Source organism: Dendrobium catenatum, unplaced genomic scaffold (assembly GCF_001605985.2).
Source record: "Dendrobium catenatum unplaced genomic scaffold, ASM160598v2 fragScaff_scaffold_1220, whole genome shotgun sequence".
Lineage (NCBI taxonomy): Eukaryota > Viridiplantae > Streptophyta > Magnoliopsida > Asparagales > Orchidaceae > Dendrobium > Dendrobium catenatum.
In genome coordinates, this window is record NW_021319682.1 from 11,135,393 (window position 1) to 11,156,922 (window position 21,530).

Genomic DNA, 21,530 nt, shown 5'->3' on the forward strand with positions numbered 1-21,530 from the left:
TGGTTTCTCCATTTCCCTTATTAAAGTCTAATCTCGTTTTAAAATTCTAATAAAGAAAGATCATTCTAATATTTTCTACAAAATCTTTTTAGTCCTACCTCTTACATTTTCTTAACATAGTCAAATCTAATACCTCTACTTCCTAACCGCCAAATCAGAAGCCGCACGTTTTATGTGATCCACATCTAAGCGGACTCTCTCTTAATTTTCTCCACTGAGCTACTCCAACCTTTTCCGTATTATTCATTTAGCCTCAAACTCTAGGATAAAACCCCTCAACCACCTGACTCCCTCACTGCAACACTTAATTATGCTTCTCTTTTAATGCCAACATCGCCACCATTGGAATAAGGATTCAAAACCAAGCGCCAAAAAAATTCTGTTTATATTGAGGGCCAAAAAATCGAATACAAAATAAGTTTTAGACCCCGTAAAAATCTATATTTAGTCCATATGTTGCATATAATTGAGAGTTTTTTTAATGAAACTTTAAAAAATTTTCAATATGAGCAATTCTATATTAATTATCCTTCAGAGAAGAGTACTCCAAACCATAGTTTGTGCATTATGTTATAGCTATAGATATGAGAACAATACTATAAGATTCTATGATTTAGTCAACAGATTAGTTACTTATCTTCTGAATTTTTCAAGTCTTGATGCCAGACAAAATTCTTTAGTAAACAGGGGTTAAATTAATCATCAAGAAGAACACCACAAAGAAATCAAGATCAATTATCTCATTTTAATCGCCATCTGAATTTTATAAAATTGTCACAATTTTTACAGCAAGCCTGAAAAAACTACTTAATCAATGTATGATTAAGATTTTACTTGTGTAGGGGTTAAGTATTCTATTTTTCTTTTAAAGCTCCTTTACTAAGTCGCAATTTAAAAAAATTTCTTCAAAAAAGAGCTCTTAAAGATAAAATTTGAAAAAAAGATTGAAAAAGCCATTCGCCAAAAGACATTATTCTCACCACTTTTTTATTGCAAAAACAGTCAAAAAAGCTCTTCAAACCAATGCCTAGATCTTGTCCATTTTGTTTGTCTGTGGTCTTGAATCATGTAAGGAGATTACTTACATTTTCCCATTCAAGTCATTCCCTTGACATTCTACAAAGCAATCCATAGTTAAAAAGAGGAAAATGTTCTTTTGCAATAAAACCCTTTTGGGCGCAATTTATAAGATCCCATAGGATTCTTTGCTTCAACAGCATCTTTTAAAAGCAGTTTCACCCTTAGCAAATTTGTGCTCTAGCACAATTTGCCCCTCTTCATCACACGTCTAAAAAATTGAGTGATCCCCCAAAATAATGATTTTGGAAATCCCTCGTGAATCCCTTATCACCTTGGTCCTCCAACCACGACTGTGATCCCCCAAATTGTTGAGTCAAATAACCAAAACCACCATCCAATTATTAAAATTAGATACAAATGAAAAAATCCAAAACCCTTAATACAAAAGTAAAGAGATTCCATTAGACAAACTTGTTAAGTGATCATTCCCTTCTCTTTGCACTTTTTTTGGTAATCTCCAATTAAAATTTGTTGTCCCTTACAATAATTACCTCTTTTGTGAAATATTTTAGATAATTAGACCACCATACAAAATAAATTGTTACTCATGACCATTATTACAACACTTCCATAGCATTTGTACCTTGCCTAAAAATAGAAGGAGAAAGGAAAACATAGATAGATAATAGAAGGGAGAGAGAAAGAGAGAGGTAGGAATGAGATATAACTAAAATTTGAAATTTAAAATTAATTTATTTATAAAAATATTTTGAAAAAATTAAATCAAATTCTAACTAAATGGAAGAATCAAGAGAGAGATATTTAATTTGGAAGAAATACTAACTTTATCATAAGGAATTATTTTAATAACTGAGTCTTCCTAATTTTGGAAGCATAGACTAACTTTATCCCCCAAATCAAGGAGATAATTTCTCTATAAAACTTGAAAGCCAAACCAACTTTTTAAAATTCTACTTACCATCCTACTAAATACAAAAACTGACCAATTCTTTAGGCTAATATCTAAGATGATAAAAACATCAAATTCAAATAAAATTCTATCAAAAAAATGGGTTGAACACAACAGTCCCGCTTTTGAGTCCAATCACCCAACCCCAAGGGAATTAGCTTTTTTTTTTTTTTCAATTGGCCAAACTATTGTTGACCTGCCCCAATTTAGCCATCAAATTCAAATCAGCTTGAATCATAGCTTCCCTTAGGTTTCATTCACTCCTATGAATTTTAATATATGATGGAAGAGTCGAACTCCTTCCTCTGAATACAATTTGGTCAGTGCCTTTAAGTCCATCTCTTTTTGGCAATTTTTTTGGGTCTCTTTAATCGACTAAGCATCGAGATAATGGATGGATTTATTTTTTTGGTGATTTTATTTGGTGCCTTATAACTGATGCACACCGGCTATCCATCATCCTATTTTTAAACAATACCATTGGTGATCCACATGATGAACTGCTCTGCCTAGTCAGCCACCTAGCACCTAATCACCTCAGATAATAATAGAGAATACTGGTGCAAAAATTAATTTAGCATAAGAGCTTCCTCGATCAATGGCAATCCATTCATCACAAATATCTTGGCCAGTAAGTCTACATTTCCTGGAAAAGGGTGGAAATTCATACAAGAGCTAGTTAATATGTTTGCCCTAGAAAGGGTCAAGCACATAGGAAACAAAAGAAATCTTATCCAATTTTATTGTCTTCTCGTGTAGAACAAACAAAACAAAGCCAAGATTAGCACTGCTCATCTTTTTAGCTTGACTGAGAGATAACATATCAAGATAAAAGAAAGTAGTCCTAGAGACAATAAAAAGTATACTATTTTTCCTTAAATCGAAGATTAAAGATATTAAGATCTCATCTTGACTTGTGAGATCATGCATTTTATGACTCTGATATGCCGCCGGCCCAGGAGGGGCCGGTTGGACCGGTCCAGCCTGGATCGGTCCAAGTTTATTCACGCTGGAATAAACAGGGTAGGGGAGCGGTAATTCCAGGTGGACCCAACTTGTCTTAAGTGCGATTAGGAGGGAAAATTTGAATGTAGAAGGCTGTTTTAGGAAGTTTAGTATTGTCCTTTATGAGGAATTAATTTAATTAGGAGATTTGGGGGGGGGGGGGGGGAATTGGGGATCATCTTGAATTTGAATTATTTTGAGATCTAGGGTTTGGTGTTCTTGGGCTCTTGGCTTTGCCGGAGATCATTGGAGAGTTTTTCCTTTCTCTCGAATTGAAGGAAAGTTGTATCTTGCAAGTGCTTTTCATCTTCTATTGAAATAAAAGTGTTTGCTTGGTTTCCCTACGAGTTTCTATTGCGTTTCTCTCAGTTTTTCCCTGTTTTTCTGCTGTGGACAGCAGTTTTGCTGTTGAATTTTCACTGGTTTGGGTTAGGATTGCTTGCGAACTTTGGGTTAGGATTGCTTGCGAACTCAAGTATTACCTTAGGGTTACTTGCGAACTCAAGTATTTCCTATCAGACTCCTATGTCTAAGTTGTAAAAATCATGTCGCACAAATCAAGAGATATGACCTCACAACTAACCTCGTCGATGTATCACTGTTATTGAAAGCTTGAAGTGCACTTTCAATCCACCTTGTACTTTAATTACCTCTTGAAGCACGTCAACGAATAAGAATTTGTATTGGGCTATGATTTCTAACTTCAAATTGTTGAATAGTTATACTAAAATTAGGTTCTGCTAACATCTTGTGTCAAATATAGAAAAAAAAAAAAAACATGATCAACTTAAAATGAAAATTTAGCCCAAAAAGCTCTTCCTTAGCCTCATCTTGCTACTAGCCACAAGCAACAAGAAGTAACTGCTATTGACCCTTCATTTGGACTGCATTTGAGGTTATCCTTATTGCTGTACAAGCTTTATCAGCTGCTGATCTTTCCATCCAACCAGCTATAATTGTTGTTTTTGCTTGAGTGGAGTGCTGCATGGGCTTTTTTTGGAGGTGCTGCTTAATGTTTTTGCATGTTAATTAATTGTTCGGCTGTTCCATCGTTTGGCCAGGTTGTAGCAATAATTTGGAAGATTGTGAGAGGTTGGTCAATCGATGAACTTGTTGTACTGCCCATCTTTTATTGATATCTACAATCATTGTCTTCTAGATGGCTTCTCATGAGTAATCAAACCGCAGGGTATGTTTGTTGTACCCCCCATTTGAACTCTTTTTGGATATACCCAAAAGGATGTGGCAAGGTTTATTCAAGCCTGGTAACCATCCCTAAAATATGCACCTGAACTATGATAACTAAATGAAGATTGAAGACCTAGGACCACATGTTCCTCTCCAATTTAAGATCAAATTATATCTTGTATTTCTCTTCCTAGTTCTTTCAATAAAAATTATTTTTTGGGAATTCTTCTTCCTAATTTTTGTGTTTCGTCCATTGATTTTGCTGAAAAGTGCAACCACTTCCTATCAAAGTATCATCCTATGTATCAAAGAAAACCATTAAGCATAAACATTAATATCATTACACAAAAGATTAACCAGTATATCATAAACCATTACTTTTTAGTTGTTTGGGTTTAAAACATACTATTTAGTTTTGTTATTTTCAAAGGATAAATGAACATGATATGTTGTCCAATTGTTCCTTTATATTTGAAAGTGGAGCAAAATAGATATAATCATGGACCATTCCCATGTCCAAAAAAGAATTTGATGCGCACATGGCACCACCCATTAGAAGATTCCACGCTTCACGTTAGAAAAGGCTATGCAAAGAAAACATATATTTTAAATCCTTTGCTCTCTACAAATACAGATATAAAATCCTCTGCCAAGTGACACTACCCTCTTGACCACTCTTCAAACGTTATCACTGCCATCCTCATTAACATCATAGTCACAATCCACCAACTCCCTCCTTTCAGCTCCATAGTCACCATCCAATGAAATGGAATATTCTTCCTGCAGAAATGCCAATTCATTTGTCTTTTTACACAAGCTGCATACCAACAATAGCCCTATCAGAGCCCCTTATTCCACATTGATGTGGCCAACATCTCCCATTTCACCCACCACCACCAGCCTGCCAATTACCTAATCTTTACAACTATGCCTCCAATCTCAATTTTAGTCTCCTACTGTGTCATTGCTCCACCATTAGATAGCAAATTCACAATTCTCTCACTTGTTTTATTTCTACTAAAATTACACTCCATATATTCCGTTTTAGATCTACTCAAGCGAAAACCTTTAGTTTCTAATGTTGACCTCCATAATTCAAGTTTACTTTCAACTCCCTCTATGTTTTCCAAAGCAATCCATAGCTTAAACGAGGGAAAATGTTCTTTTGCAAGGAAAAGCCTTAGCGCAATTTATAGCATCCCATTAGGGAGTTTTGTGCTTCAACGCAATCTTTAAAGCATTTTTGCACCCTAGCAAGATTTGTGCTCTAGCACAATGCCCCTCTTCATCAGCCACGTCTAAAAATTGAGTTGATCAAGAATAATTGATTTTTGGAAGAATCCTCGTGAATCTCCTCGACTCAGCTTGGTCTAGATGATCAATTGATTCAAGAACCTTAGATACAAAAGTGAAAGAGATTCATAGACAAACTTGTAAGTGATGCCATTCCTTCTCTTTTGCACTTTTTTTTGGTAACTCTCCATTAAAAAGCAATTTGTTGTCCTTACAATAATTTACTGCTTTGTGAAATATTTTAGATAATTGAGACCATCCAAAATAAAGTTTGGTTACTCATGGCTTCTTCCAAGCCTTCTAGGTCTTTGGTCCTTGCTAAAAATAGAGAGTGAAGAAAGGCATTAGATAGAGAGAGAGAGAGAGAGAGAGAGAGAGAGAGAGAGAGAGAGAGAGGGTAGGGGAAGTGGAAGATATGAAACTCAAATTTGGAAATTTAAAATCTAATTTTTCATTTATCAGAAAATCCATTTATGAAAAAAATTAAATCAAAATTCTAACTAAATGGAAGAATCAGGAAGAGGCGTCTTCCTAATTTTGGAAGCATAGACTAACTTTATCCCCCAAATCAAGGAGATAATTTCTCTATAAAACTTGAAAGCCAAACCAACTTTTTAAAATTCTACTTACCATCCTACTAAATACAAAAACTGACCAATTCTTTAGGCTAATATCTAAGATGATAAAAACATCAAATTCAAATAAAATTCTATCAAAAAAATGGGTTGAACACAACAGTCCCGCTTTTGAATCCAATCACCCAACCAGAAGGGAATTAGCTTTTTTTTTCAATTGACCAAACTATTGTTGACCTGCCCCAATTTAGCCATCAAATTCAAATCAGCTTGAATCATAGCTTCCCTTAGGTTTCATTCACTCTTATGAATTTTAATATATGATGGAAGAGTCGAACTCCTTCCTATGAATACAATTTGGTCAGTGCCTTTAAGTCTCTCTTTTTGGCAATTTTTTTGGGTCTCTTTAATCGACTAAGCATCGAGATAATGGATGGATTTTTTTTTTTTTTTTTTGTGATCTTATTTGGTGCCTTATAATTGATGCACCCTGGCTATCCATCATCCTATTTTAAACAAATACCATTGGTGATCCACATGATGAACTGCTCTGCCTAGTTAGCCACCTAGCACCTAATCAACTCAGATAATATTAGAGAATACTGGTGCAAGAATTAATTTAGCATAAGAGCTTCCTCGATCAATGGCAATCCATTCATCACAAGCCAGTAAGTCTACATGTCCTGGAAAAGGGTGGAAATTCCTACAAGAGCTAGTTAATATGTTTGCCCTAGAAAGGGTCAAGCACATAGGAAACAAAAGAAATCTTATCCAATTTTATTGTCTTCTCGTGTAGAACAAACAAAACGAAGCCAAGATTAGCACTGCTCGTCTTTTTAGCTTGACTAAGAGATAACATATCAAGATAAAAGAAAGCAGTAGTCCTAGAGACAATAAAAAGTATACTATTTTTACTTAAATCAAAGATTGAAGATATTAAGATCTCATCTTGACTTGTGAGATACGACGGGGTCGAAATGCATTTTGTTCTTTGCATTAAATAAGTATTGCATGACCGCATGCATTTTATGACTCCTATGTCTAAGTTGTAAAAGTCATGTCGCACATATCAAGAGATATGACCTCACAACTAACCTCGTCGATGTATCACTGTTATTGAAAACTTGAAGTGCACTTTCAATCCACCTTGTACTTGAATTATCTCTTGAAGCACGTCAACGAATAAGAATTTGTATTGGGCTATGATTTCTAACTTCAAATTGTTGAATAGTTATACTAAAATTAGGTTCTGCTAACATCTTGTGTCAAATATAGAAAAAAAAAAAAACATGATCAACTTAAAATGAATATTTAGCCCAAAAAGATCTTCCTTAGCCTCATCTTGCTACTAGCCACAAGCAACAAGAAGTAACTGCTATTGACCCTTCATTTGGACTGCATTTGAGGTTATCCTTATTGCTGTACAAGCTTTATCAGCTGCTGATCTTTCCATCCAACCAGCTATAATTGTTGTTTTTGCTTGAGTGGAGTGCTGCATGGGCTTTTTTGGAGGTGCTGCTTAATGTTTTTGCATGTTAATTAATTGTTCGGCTGTTCCATCGTTTGGCCAGGTTGTAGCAATAATTTGGAAGATTGTGAGAGGTTGTTCAATCGATGAACTTGTTGTACTGCCCATCTTTTATTGATTTCTACAATCATTGTCTTCTAGATGGCTTCTCATGAGTAATCAAACCGCAGGGTATGTTTGTTGTACCCCCCATTTGAACTCTTTTTGGATATACCATGATGGGCTACTTTGCCTTTCCTCCCTCTTTTGGCCTCAATTTTAAGTGGGGCTTTCAACACTTGGTGTTAGTACGGCAACGGAGTTGGAAAAATGCACCAAAAGGATGTGGCAAAGTTTATTCAAGCCTGGTAACCATCCCTAAAATATGCACCTGAACTATGATAACTAAATGAAGATTGAAGACCTAGGACCACATGTTCCTCTCCAATTTAAGATCAAATTATATGTTGTATTTATCTTCGTAGTTCTTTCAATAAAAATTATTTTTTGGGCATTCTTCTTCCTAATTTTTGTGTTTCGTCCACTGATTTTGCTGAAAAGTACAACCACTTCCTATCAATGTATCATCCTATGTATCAAAGAAAATCATTAAGCATAAACATTAATATCATCACACAAAAGATTAACCAGTATATCATAAACCATTACCTTTTAGTTGTTTGGATTTAAAACATACTATTTATTTTTGTTATTTTCGAAGGACAAATGTACATGATATGTTGTCCAATTGTTCCTTTATATTTGCAAGCGGAGCAAAATAGATATAATCATGGACCATTCCCATGTCCAAAAAAGAATTTGATGCACACATGGCACCACCAATTAGAAGATTCCACGCTTCACGTTAGAAAAGGCTATGCAACAAAAACATATATTTTAAATCCTTTGCTCTCTACAAATACAAATAAAAAATCCTCTGCCAAGTGACACTACCCTCTTGACCACTCTTCAAACGTTATCACTGCCATCCTCATTAACATCATAGTCACAATCCACCAATTCCCTCCTTTCAGCTCCATAGTCACCATCCAATGAAATGGAATATTCTTCCTGCAGAAATGCCAATTCATTTGTCTTTTTACACAAGCTGCATACCAACAATAGCCCTATCAGAGCCCCTTATTCCACATTGATGTGGCCAACATCTCCCATTTAACCCACCACCACCAGCCAGCCAATTACCTAATCTTTACAACTATGCCTCCAATCTCAATTTTAGTCTCCTACTGTGTCATTGCTCCACCATTAGATAGCCAACTCAGGGGTACTTACATCCCAAAATTTTCTGAAAAACTGCTTATCATTCATGTTAATAAAAAACCCTACAGGAATTATTAAAAAAGATCACATAGCATAACAAAAACAAAATAAAGATCAATTCCAGTTTGACCAGTGTACAAAAGCAAGTTGTCAGGAGTTTTTAAAAAAAAATGACATGTTCCAACAAACACAAGAAGCATAGAGAAAACGAAGCAGTCACAATATAAATGATCATGAACATTTTTTTTTCTTAAAAGGAATTGCCTCACCATGTTAAAATTCTATTATTCTATACTTTCATGCTAAACATTGTGACATACCTTGTAACGCGAAGGTAGACTGCGCATAAGTTTCACACGTATGCAAAGTCCAATAATGGTAGCCATACTACAATGCTCAACAGTAGGAGTAAAAGTGACCCTATATAAGAAATGGTAACTTGGTTTGGCAATAGCTACAACACATACAAATCTGTCATGCAACGAAAGAACATTTCAAATTTAAAAGCGCTTGAAAATCTTGCCTGACATGGTTTAGCTTGTCATTGACTTCAATTGAGTCTTCTGAAACAACATTCAATTCTTCCAATGAGTACGGGTGTTCAGGGTCTTTTATATCCCTAATATGATTTGAGAAGATTAAGGAGAACAGTAACTCGTAGTAGTTTGTCCAATATTGCAAAACTAGATCCTTGCTAATTCATGAAAAAGCTAATATTGGCAAAGTAACGCAAATGGGAAATTTAAGAAGTAGCACTTTGCCAACATCCTAAAACTATTCAATAACAAACTATGCTTAGAAACAAAATTGGACAAAACTAATGCATAATATGGAAAGCTTACCATGCATACAATGAAAAATTATTTTGAGGTAAGAACAGAAATTTCCTACACATTTTGAATCAATCAATCAACCAAGAACTTTTGCTGTGCGTTCACAGCATCAACAAGTACTATTAGCCAATCTGAAATTCAATGATTTAATGTTCTTGAATCTTTAGAATTGTAGGTTTCCCCAAGCTTGCACCAAAATAAATATATTATAAACTTCAGGCCACCAAATGAATAGTATTGGATCAGATCTAACAAGAAAATGGCCCTTGTCAAACCAGCAAACCAAAAATGGCATGATCTTCAGATGGAAAATGCAATCTCTAAAAATTATATTTTGAAACCACAAGCAAGCACGGTCTTATAATGAAACACCCATGCATTTATCCAGCATGGAATTATTTTCTTCTTCTTGTATAAAAATAAAATTGAAAAACTTTTCTTTTTTCCTCTCTCCCAAAAATAGTCTGATTAAACTCATCAAAGTAAAAGCTCGAAGACAGATCGCAAATAAGAGCAACACAGCTAGTAGCAAATACCAAGTATGATGTTGACATAGAGCAAGCAATGCCATTTATATTCACGCACAAAAAATTTATAATATTGCAAATGGAAGAACTTGGGGAAACATGAGAATATAAAATCATAAACTTCCGCATTAATGAACTGAAAATGCTGACCAAGGTTTTTCTGGTTTAGGAGAGATTTCCCTATTTAATTATCAAATAAAAATGTTAATTAAACTACCATGAAGAAGTTGGGGAGGGCATGAGCAATGAAATTACAATGGAATAACTTATGCTGTTCAGACAACAAATATTTCGAAATTGTTAACAATTCTTTTTAGTTGAAAGAAAATACAATCAATTAGAGACAAACGAAAGTGCATAATATGGTATGATATGATTCTGCATTATAAGGATATCAAAAATTTCTTGTTGATCAATGGACTCTTCCGCATACTCATCAATATTTGGCGAATCATTCCTAACACGCCTTTCTTTCTTTCCATGCACAACAGGATTGGCGTTAATCAATTCCCTAGGCATTCTTTATTACTCAGCAAAAGAACCTGAGGGTGGAATCTCTGTTTTCTTTTGCAAATTTGATAAATAATTCCTGGAGAAAGGAAAGATAATGATTTAGTAAAAAAATTTCAACCAAAAAAACTCCGTGGCAACAAGAATGACAAACCAATTGGCATACGAAGAAAACAAACTCACTCACACATCACCACTGTCTACATGTTTCTACATTCCAAACATCATTAGAAATAGAAGCTACCTAGCGTCAGCAATAATTTAAGAAAATTATAATCACAAAGAAGAAAAGCAGAAAGTTAAATGCATAACATATAGATCAAGAGATTAATAGACCACCTTACCATGAGGAAGTTGAGGAAACGCCATACAATAAGGAAACATATCACACTAATTAAACAAAAAACATAACCTCTAGATCAGGAACCTTATTGAGATTGTCAATAAAAAATGCTAAATTCTTAAATATTAAGTGGTTGTTTGCTGCAAGTATCTAGAATACATTTGTATATTAATTGCAGTGTTAAGTAATAAAAATGCATTTATTTGGTTAATTGTAAAATAAATTGAGAAGATTTTTTTTTTTTTGGCATCTGAACTGAAGTAAAATGAAACTGAATTTATTTCCGCAGCTCACATTGGTCTGTTGGTTGAGAGCTTTGCTATCAACCAAGAGCTCTTAAGTTTGAGACTTGCGTATGTGATGTGTGTGTGAGTTTGACTTAATTGGCCTAAATGTCCCAAAAAAAAAATTATTTTTAAACAATTCTATAGCATGCAAGGATGACGATAACGTGGGGATGGCATCACGTGGGAAGAGATAGGGGTCACAGGGAAGAGCGCTAAAGGATGAGGATGAAGCCGGATCCGAAAGTCACAGGAATAGCTTCATCTCTTGGAATGAATTCAACTTAGGGCATACAAGGAGAGCTAGAACAAGAGATCGCGAGGAGAGATAGAGGTCACAAGGAGAACCAAAGGATGCATCGATGGTGTCACAAGGCAAGCACGACATGGTCGACGATGTCACAAGATGGCTTAGGCGAGCTTGTGAGGAGAAGGTCGCATAAAGCTGGAGGTCATGTGGGCACACGAATAATCAATTATGAATCCTCCCAATTTAAGCAAATTCCAAATTCATAAAAAATGAGTTATTTGAGGTATTCTAAATTCCTTGGAGATACACTTTGAATTTCAAGGCATTAGCTTCCGAAATATCAATTTATTTGTTAAAGTTCATAATCATTATATTTATCAAACTATTTGGGGATAGTCTCATAGTTTCTTAGTCTAAAATTTGTTCCCATTATGATTCACATGAGGAGTTAAAATTATTCTGCTCAAATTAACTTCTATCCATATTACATTTGGCCTAACCCTTTGTTTTCTTCATAAACCTTTGACAATAATTTCACCTATCAATTTTATGATAGAGAAAAAGTGCGATAAAGGCTTGATGTTGTTGTTGTTGTGGTATTTGCTATCCTGTACTATGCATGTCCAAACCATTGAAGTCTGATTTCACTATCTTATCTTAAACAAATTATACTCTCAATACATTTCTTACAAAATATTGTTCAATATATCATGTCCAAACCATTGAAGTCTGATTTCACTATCTTATCTTAAACAAATTATACTCTCAATACATTTCTTACAAAATATTGTTCAATCTATCATTCCTTAATCCCACCAACGTATTGAGCGACCAGTTGTTGGGCAGATTCGTTCAAAATGTTTCAGGCGCTAAGTCGAAAGAATTCTTCATTATAGCTGTTCGCTATCCTAGTTACTTGGGAATAACGTTGATACTATAGGTAGAACAAACTGTTCGAAGTCAGATGGAAGAAACGGCCTGCATAGTAGTTGTTTCAACCTTACCTAATTCCTCCTGTTTCATTTCTCTTACTTCCATCGGGATTGTGTCGATTGCAGCCATCAATGCCCCCGCTCCATATTTCAACTTATAGACGACATATCGGGCTTGTTTCGCCAGAGGAATTTCCATGTAATTGAAAAATGACTCGATCGATTGATGCCTATCAAGATAATCTTTATGGACTGTTTGGTATTACGCCGGATTTAGTCTAAATCCTGTTTCTTCTCCATTTTGCCTTATATTCCGGATTTAGTTAATCAGAGAGTTCTGCGTATTTACATGTCTTACCCGATGAAACGCGCGAAGGGGAGAAAGATAGAGAGGTACCTTCTTCGTCACGAGCTTCCGTCCTGACTTCCGATACGACGACCGCTTCGGCGAGGCAGAGGAGGCTAGGGCTTTACAAGGCGAGCACTGGCAAGGTATCGGCGGTTTGCCGTCGAAGCGAGGGAAGGGGAGATCCGTTAGGGCTAAGGATTTATTCCCTGAGGTAAATTCCAGAACCTAAAAAGAAATGAATGCGTAAGGAAACCCATTGAATTTTATATTAAAATTCATAAATAAATGATTTCTTAGAATTAGATATTACTTTTTTAATTAATTGCAAATATTTTATAATTTATTAAATAAATTAGATATCAATATGTTGATTACAATTAAATTAATCTTAATAATTTTTAATAATTAATTAAATAATACTATTTATAGCTTGATTATGAATTAATTTAATTCTTAATTATCATATTAAATTAGTTTAATTTTATTAATTAATTATTAAGTAAATATTACGGAAACTAATTATACTCACAAATAACATGATTATATGTTTCAAATTTATTATTAATAATTTTATTAAATTTATATTTAAACTAAAAATTTAAATCTTATAACAATTAAATAAATAATTTTATTAGATTTCATCAGCTTTAATCACTTTCATATAAAAATTTCGAGATTCCAAATTTAATAAATCCTGTTGATAGGTGTGGTTTTTGTTGGGTAAAAATAGAAATAAGAACTTAATTTATCATCAACAAAACAAAAAAAAGCTATTTTTTTAACGGGCTTCGTTTGGGACAGCTTGTGACTACTGTTTTTTTTGCCGTTTCAAGAATTTTTTTCACTAAAAAGTTATTTTAGAAACAAATAAAAAAGTAATTTTTTGTTTTGGGAAAAGAGGTTTTCCTTTTTCTTGCTACCTGGTTTGTTTAAGACAGCTTTCTTATTAGTTTCTAAAACAATTTTTTAGAACAAAAATTTCTATAACTAAAATTTTTGTGCTAAAAAATTAATTTATAAGCAATAAGAAAGTTGTCTCAAACAAAATCTAAATAAGCTATTTTATCTAAAAACATGATCAATGTTTTTTTTTCCCTTGCATAAGTTTGTGGAAAGTTGAAGCACTTCAAATAGGAAAAATTTTAGGGAAGAAATTATTGATTTGAAATTGCTTGAAATTAATTTTATAATCATTAAATTTATTTTGAGATGAATATAATATCAAATAAAAAAAATTATGTTCATTAAAAAAGAAAACTTAAGCTAGAATTCTATGTATATTAGCTTATTTGTCGATTCCTTAAAAATACAAAATGTAGAGAAGCACCTAAGCCACTTTTGAAGAAAAAAAATATTATTTAGGATACCTTGACACAAATTTAGTAAAAATGAATTTTATAGGTTTATTTATTCTCTTTCAAACACCTAATTTATATAATCTTAATAACGGGAATCAGAAAGTTGAATTATACTATATTTCACATAAAAACTCTGGTCTTTTAAAATTTTTGTTTTCTATGGATGTTAAATTTTTATCTAAAACGAAGATATTAACATACACTGTATCGCCGTCAATTTTAGGATTAATTATTCTGTATGGACGTCGAACGCCGTCCGGAGACCAATCAGAATGCGCCATGTCACCCATTGGCTCAATACCACGGCTCAGTACTGCTCGGCATCGCGGCTCAGTACTACTGACATGGAGCATTCCGATCTCCGCACAAAATAATCTCTCCAATCTTAGAGCACATAACAATAGTCATTAAATTAACTTTAAAATAAGTGAAATTCAAATTTTGATTTTAACTTGAATTTCATTAATTTCAAAGCTAACTCAAAGACAAAAAATTCATCCTCATCACAATATGTTAGAATATCCTTACCCATAATTCACCAGCAATTATCACAAGAACAAAATCCCAGTCTAAAATGATGAAACCGGCGTCTATCCCTGACAATAATGTCCCTCTCAAAAACCTTCGATATCCATTCAGTATATTCATGGCACTCACTGCACATTCTGAGGTTTGTAAAGATTCTTATAGTGGAGACTGAGCTTGTGTTCATCATAGCAAAAGCAATGGCAATTTTCTGACTCTGACCTTCAGAACTTCTCAAGTTATCAGCTTTATATCCCTCAAATCTAAGCTGCCAATCCATCTGATAAAGCATCTCCTGCACTTCATCACTCTGAGGAAATGATTTATCTTGTGAAACAAATGTAAAGATCTTCCCTTTCACCTCCACCTGGCTGAATCCCGGAGCCTGTACCAGACCTCGGTTCACTATTTCCTTTCGAGCTTCAGCTGCATCTTCCCATCTCTGCAACTCTGCATACATGTTTGATAAAATCACACAGTCCCCGGCATTAACAGCTTCCATCTTCTTCAACTTTCTGTAAGCACTTTCTGCTAGTTCAATATCTCCATTGATCTTAGAAGCACTCAGAATGCTTCTCCAGGCCGCATCGGTAGGCTCGATCGGCATGTTTTGGATCTGTTCATAGGCCTCATCCAATCTCCCGGCGCCGATCATGAGGTCCACCAGGCATCCATAATGCTGGGCATTAGGCTTTATTTGATGATCAAATCTCATTTGATTGAAACATTTGAGGCCTTCCTCCACCATCATAGCATGACTACATGCACTGAGCACATTAACATATATAGCTTCATCAGGTTTAAGGTCTTCTTTTAACATGTCTGAGAACACCTGCAAGGCCTTTCTGCAATTATTATGCATTGCCAAGCCTGAGATTACAGCACTGTAAGTCCATAAGTTCTTCTCATGCAATTTATCAAAAATCAACATTCCTTTATCTAATTGTCCACATTTCATATACATATCGATCAGTGAAGTCTGTATGATTATGTTCAAAGTTGGGTAATTCCTAAGCAATGAGCAATGTAAGCTTCGGCCGAGACCGAGCAAGCCCAAATTTGAGCATGAGGACAGAGCTGCAACCATGGAGGTTTCATCAGGCTTCAGTTTCTCACAGCTTATTTTAGCAAATAGATGAAGGCAATCAACGCAGAAATTCATTCTATTGTAAGCTGAAAGAAGGGAGCTCCAGGAAGCAATAGTCCTGTTTGATCCCATTAACTCAAAAATTTTGTAACTGAGCTCAATCTTCCTGCATTTTCCATACAAATTAATCAAACTGTTATGTATGAACACATCTTCATCAAATCCAAGCTTGATTGCATGACCATGCAACTGAATTCCTCCTCTGATGTCAGAGAGTAAAGCGCAAGCCTTGAGAACAAATGGAAAAGTAAAGTTATCTGGATTGATAGATCTTTCTATCATCTCTTTGTACAGTTGCAGAGCTGACTTTGATTGATCATGGTTGACTTTAGCTCTGATTATGACATTGTAGTCAAATGTACAGGGTTCTTCAAGGTTGAGGAAGATTGCAAGAGCATAGTCAAGGCTGCCCCAAGCGGACAGAGCACAAGCTGAGAGGAGCTCTCCGGCGTATGGAGGAATGCAGTCAAGGCCGAGCTTTAAGAACTGTGCATGAGCTTTTCTGAAGTCTTCCATGGTTTTGACTTGGTGAAGGGGAACAAGGCATGGTGGTTGTATTAATGGATTCTGGTCTTTGAGATAATTGTGATGGTATGGCGATGCGAGGTGTTGGTGGAGACCTAAACTTCCTACCATGATTCCATTGCCTATATGATGTGAAGAAGAAGGAAGAGGAAGAAGAAGATGGAAGTGATGTAATGGTTGGAGATCTGTGCGGAGATTTCCTTGTTTGTGAGGAGGATCGTTCTATGGGATAAGGGTGGAGCAAGGAGATAGAAAAGGGGTCCACACACCTTCATGAACCATTTGGAAATTGAAATAAATAAAGATAGCTTGCAAGGTGGAAAGGGACCCACCTTATTTGCTATGGCATTTGCTTGGCTTGTTTAGATTGGGCTATAGTGGATAGATAAGATTGCGTGGGCCCCAATAATTGCCACATCACCCCTTCTCTTGTAATCAGTAAAGATTATAACGGTTTGCCCAACTCACTTATATATGGATATGTATTGATTATTTTTTATAGAGTATTTATATTTTTCTTATTGAAAGTATAAAATAATATATTTAAAATTAACATAAATCTTTTTCATTCTAATTTAGAACTGGCATTTGAAAAATAAGCTCAGAATATATTTTAATTAATTTAATTAAGAAAGTTTAGATTTTTTAAGCCATAAAATATTTTTTTTAAAGTTATGAGCCGTTAATCAAGACTATAATACTATAGAATATCAACCCAATTACTTCATAAAACATACAACATATTTAGATATTTTATAAGCTATTTGTAGGTAAGTAAAATCACAAAATCGAAACAAATAAAAAAAGGAAAACAACAGAAATGTAAATGAAAAACTGAAAACTGGAAAAAAAATCAAAGAGTCATATAGCACTAAGAATTTTACTATGAAAATAGAAGAAATTACACATATCACTCTCTCTTTCATTCACTCCTTATCTTACTTCACTTCTCTCTTCACATCGTTCTATCTCAAAACTAATAAAAAGAGACACTTTTACAATATGAACCGGTGCAATTCTTCAAGTTAAACATGAAAACAAAAAGAAAATTATCCAGCAAGACTAACAGTGGTGTGGCATCAAGGTTTGAAACGACATGACGCTCTACTCCCTATCTCAATCCCAACTCGCAACATCACAGTGCTAGAGCGTTGCAATGCTCTGCTCTTTGTCACCAAGTTAAAACTACAATACCTCCGTGCTTCATGCTACGACACCAATGTGCACAATTGTATAACGCTGCAATGCTCTAATGTACAATGTCTTAGCATCGTACAATTGTACGAATTTTTTTTTTTTCAATCCCCTGATGAAGATCGACCGATAGAATTGAGATTTGAGTCAATAGTACACTCAATTGATCACACAATTAGATTCTACATAAAACTAACATTATTCATTACCATGAGGAATTCATATATTCAATTCATTTATCATCAAAATAAGCAAATGTTAGGCTATTATGCTATAATTAGCACATGTTATTGAAGCAATTAATCTAAGATAAAAGTAAGGTAAATTGTTACATCTGGAATTGAAAAAAGAAATCATTAGAGTACAAATAGCATCATAAATAAATGTTAAAATTAATTGAAGTATGTACATACAAAGGAATCAAAAGCTACCCATTTTCTCAATCCAAGGACAAATAACCGGATTCTTTTTCCCTAAAAGAAAAAAATCTTTTTTTTTTTCCAAAATTATTTTTCATGTAAGGGTGAGGAGAGAGTTGAGTGAATCCCAAATTGTAATTTGCAGTGCGAGGCAACAAAGGCATGATCATAAGACATCATAAAGTCGTAAAATGGGTGAGACTCACGAACATGTTTTTGGAGTTTGGGGGGGTGTCTTTCTTACTGCTTCTTAAAATAACTTTTTAAATACAAAATTAATTTTTGTGCATGAAAGCTGCTTTAAAAACAGTAAGAAAGCCATTACAAATGAAGCCTAAGGTTTCTTTTGTTATGGCTTTCTTGCTGCTTCTTAAATCAGCTTTTTAATACAAAAATTAAAATTGTTGTACTAAAAATTTATTTCAAGAAACAATAAGAAAATCGTCCAAACGAAGCTTAAGAGTGCGGCTTGGAAAAGAATTGCTCAAGCACAATATTGCATTTTAAAAAATAATGCAATTTTTTTTCAAGAATTCTCAAAATATTTTTGAAGTTGTGTTATTTTCAAAATGAGAATTACCTCAATCATCCAACCTCCACATCCATTGCCGCCCATCCCTCATCATCACTGGGTCCTTCGCATAATTCAACTTATACAATTTTTAATAAAAACAAAAATAACACCTACTTAATCTATCAAATTTACACAACTCCTCGTGGTCTGTTGGTTAGGAGCTTTGGCTACCAACCAAAAGGTCTTTGGTTCGATTCTTGCCTTAATTGGCCTAAATATCCAAAAATCAAAAACCACCCATGGAACAGCCTACATCCTTATAGGCATACCAACTTGTTTTTGAAAGACATTTAAGCTAATTAAGACAAATTCATACATACATCACAAACGCAATATTTGAACCCAAAATCTCTTAGTTGATAGTCAAAGCTCCCAACCAACAGACTAAAATGAGCTGCATTAAACATTACAAACTATCATTGCTTCTTCTAAAAGTCAAATATGGCCATAGTAGACATCAAAATATAAAGAGAGTTAGAACAGACCCCAAAATCAGATACTTCGATCACATAGATCTCTCCTATTGTGCCAAAGCTTTTTTTTAATTTTATTTTATCTTGCGCACTTCCAATAATAGCAATCAGAGCATTATCACATAACTAGCATTATTCTTCTGATAAAGTTTCCCTTCAACTACTGAGAAAACAGAGTTTTAGCTGCTCGACCATTATTAGGAAATACAAAATTAAAATAACACCAACTGTATGAGCTTGTACCCGAAAAGAAACTTCAGGGTACTCATACAAACCAAAGAGTTCAAATGGATAGACTCTTCAACATAGTACAGAATCAAAACATCAAGCGCAAATGCAACAAAGAACTACAGCTATATGAAGGTTTCAAATCCTGCCATGGGACATATTATTCTATTCAGGAAGCAAATGAGTCTCTACTGTATGTCCCAAAAAAAAAAAAATCATAATCATTCAAAGGTAAGGTAGAACGACGCACCGATGGCATCAAATCTTCGATTTCCTTGCAATCTTGAACCACTCAGTGTGGAATGATCCAGTTATGTCAGTCCTCTCATATGTGTGAGCTCCAAAGTAGTCCCTCTGAGCCTGAACTAAATTAGCAGGAAGCCTTTCCCTCCTGTAAGTGTCAAAATAGGCCAAGCTTGCTGACATGCCAGGAGTGCTGATGCCGGCATTGATAGCAAGACAGATAACCCGGCGCCACGCTGCCTGCCGATCTATTATCTCCTTGGCGAACTCAGGGTCGACAAGAAGATTTGACAGATTAGAATTCCTGTCATAAGCCTTCTTGATCCGATCCAAGAAAATAGCGCGAATGATGCACCCACCTTTCCAAATCCTTGCAAGCTCACCAAGCTTGAGATCCCATCCCTTCTCAATACTCTTTGCTCTAAGCAAGTTCATCCCCTGTGCATAGCTACAAATCTTTGAGGCATAAAGTGCCTGCCTGACATCATCAATCAGCCTTGCCTTGTCTACAGGCTGGTTGCTTAAAATGTCATCAAAACCACCTGACTTGAACACTTTGGAAGCCTCAACTCTTTCTTCCTTAAGTCCACTTAAGAACCTTGAATCCAAGGATGCCTCAATGGTTGGAGCAGCAACTGATAAATCTGCTGCCTGTTGTACGGTCCATTTGCCAGTACCTTTCATTCCAGTCTTGTCCAGGACTTTGTCGACCAAGTAGCCGTCGCCCTTGTCGTCTTTGATTCCAAATATGTCAGCTGTAATTTCAATCAAGAAACTAAGAAGCTCTCCTTTGTTCCATTCAGTGAAAGCATGTTGCAACTCTTCATTCGAGAGCTTGCCTACAGACTTCAGCACATCATAAGCTTCAGCAATCAGTTGCATGTCACCATATTCTATCCCATTATGAACCATCTTCACAAAATTGCCTGAGCCTCCTGTGCCAATGTAAGTAACACAAGGGCCACTATCTGGAACTTGAGCAGCCACCTTGAGAAGAATGTCTTCTATATTTTTGTATGCCTCAAATGAACCTCCGGGCATAAGTGAAGGCCCGTGACGAGCACCCTCTTCTCCGCCGGAAACTCCCATTCCTAAATAAAGTAGACCAAGCTCGTTCATGGCTTTCTCTCTTCTCTCCGTGTTTTCATACCATTCATTGCCTCCATCTATTATACAATCACCAGCCTCCAAGTGTGTAGTAAGTGTCGCAATTGTTTGATCGACAGGTGCACCGGCTTTCACTAGCATTATGATAACTCGGGGTTTCTGAATTGAGTTGACAAAGGATCGAGGATCATGAAAGCCGTAAACTGGGAGGTTTCCTTCAAGCTTAGCACGTTCGATAGTCTCATCAACCTTGGAGGTGGTTCTGTTGTATACAGAGATGGGGAAACCTTTCTCAGCAATGTTGAGAGCAAGGTTCTGGCCCATGACAGCAAGACCAGCAAGACCAATCCTTGTGAGGGCCGCCATCCTCAACCTGTTTAACATGTCAGGCATCATAAGCTTCAAAAAAGCATGATGAATCAGATTCTATCAAAAGATAGATCATATTATGCTAACTGCTTGACTTAAACAAGGGTAGATAGCGTTAAAAAAGCAAGCATTAATCAAAGATTTTAGAAAAGATGAGATACTATAGAATTGTAGTATTTAGTATTCTGCGAGATGCTGATGTGTATGATTAAAAAGATATTTAATCATTGTAAGAGAGGAGTCTTTATTATTATTATTATAAAAAGCATGATGAATCAGATTCTATCAAAAGATAGATCATATTATGCTAACTGCTTGACTTAAACAAGGGTAGATGGCGTTAAAAAAGCAAGCATTAATCAAAGATTTTAGGCAAGATGAGATACTATAGAATTGTAGTATTTAGTATTCTGCGAGATGCTGATGTGTGTATGATTAAAAAGATATTTAATCATTGTAAGAGAGGAGTCTTTATTATTATTATTATTATTATTATAATAT

General features: G+C 35.0%; 3 protein-coding genes across 6 annotated transcripts in view; all 3 read right to left on the minus strand.

The window, feature by feature from the left end:
* The window catches only part of LOC110115172 (protein AE7), a 14,132-nt gene extending 1,053 nt beyond the window's left edge, over positions 1-13,079 (minus strand). Inside the window, exons 1-5 of one of the 2 annotated variants that reach the window (XM_020848330.2) lie at positions 12,916-13,079; positions 10,893-10,953; positions 10,595-10,788; positions 9,363-9,468; positions 9,160-9,259 (exon numbers count right to left, since the gene is read on the minus strand). In XM_020848330.2, the coding sequence (XP_020703989.1) occupies positions 9,160-9,259; positions 9,363-9,468; positions 10,595-10,718 (330 nt within the window). In that variant the 5' untranslated portion in view covers positions 10,719-10,788; positions 10,893-10,953; positions 12,916-13,079. The remainder of the gene's footprint in view (positions 1-9,159; positions 9,260-9,362; positions 9,469-10,594; positions 10,789-10,892; positions 10,954-12,915) is intronic. The other variant, XM_020848329.2, reaches the window with a different exon arrangement.
* A 1,473-nt stretch (positions 13,080-14,552) lies between these two features.
* On the minus strand, positions 14,553-16,708 carry LOC110115191 (pentatricopeptide repeat-containing protein At1g31920). Its single transcript, XM_020848360.2, has one exon. It carries the CDS (start codon positions 16,531-16,533, stop codon positions 14,761-14,763), a length of 1,773 nt encoding a protein of 590 aa, XP_020704019.1. The 5' UTR covers positions 16,534-16,708; the 3' UTR covers positions 14,553-14,760.
* Positions 16,709-19,197: 2,489 nt separating this feature from the next.
* LOC110115152 (6-phosphogluconate dehydrogenase, decarboxylating 1) overlaps positions 19,198-21,530 on the minus strand; it is a 10,808-nt gene continuing 8,475 nt past the window's right edge. For all 3 annotated transcript variants that reach the window (XM_028699086.1, XM_020848289.2, XM_020848288.2), the window contains exon 2: positions 19,198-21,033. In XM_028699086.1, the coding sequence (XP_028554919.1) occupies positions 19,569-21,026 (1,458 nt within the window). In that variant the 5' untranslated portion in view covers positions 21,027-21,033 and the 3' untranslated portion in view covers positions 19,198-19,568. The remainder of the gene's footprint in view (positions 21,034-21,530) is intronic.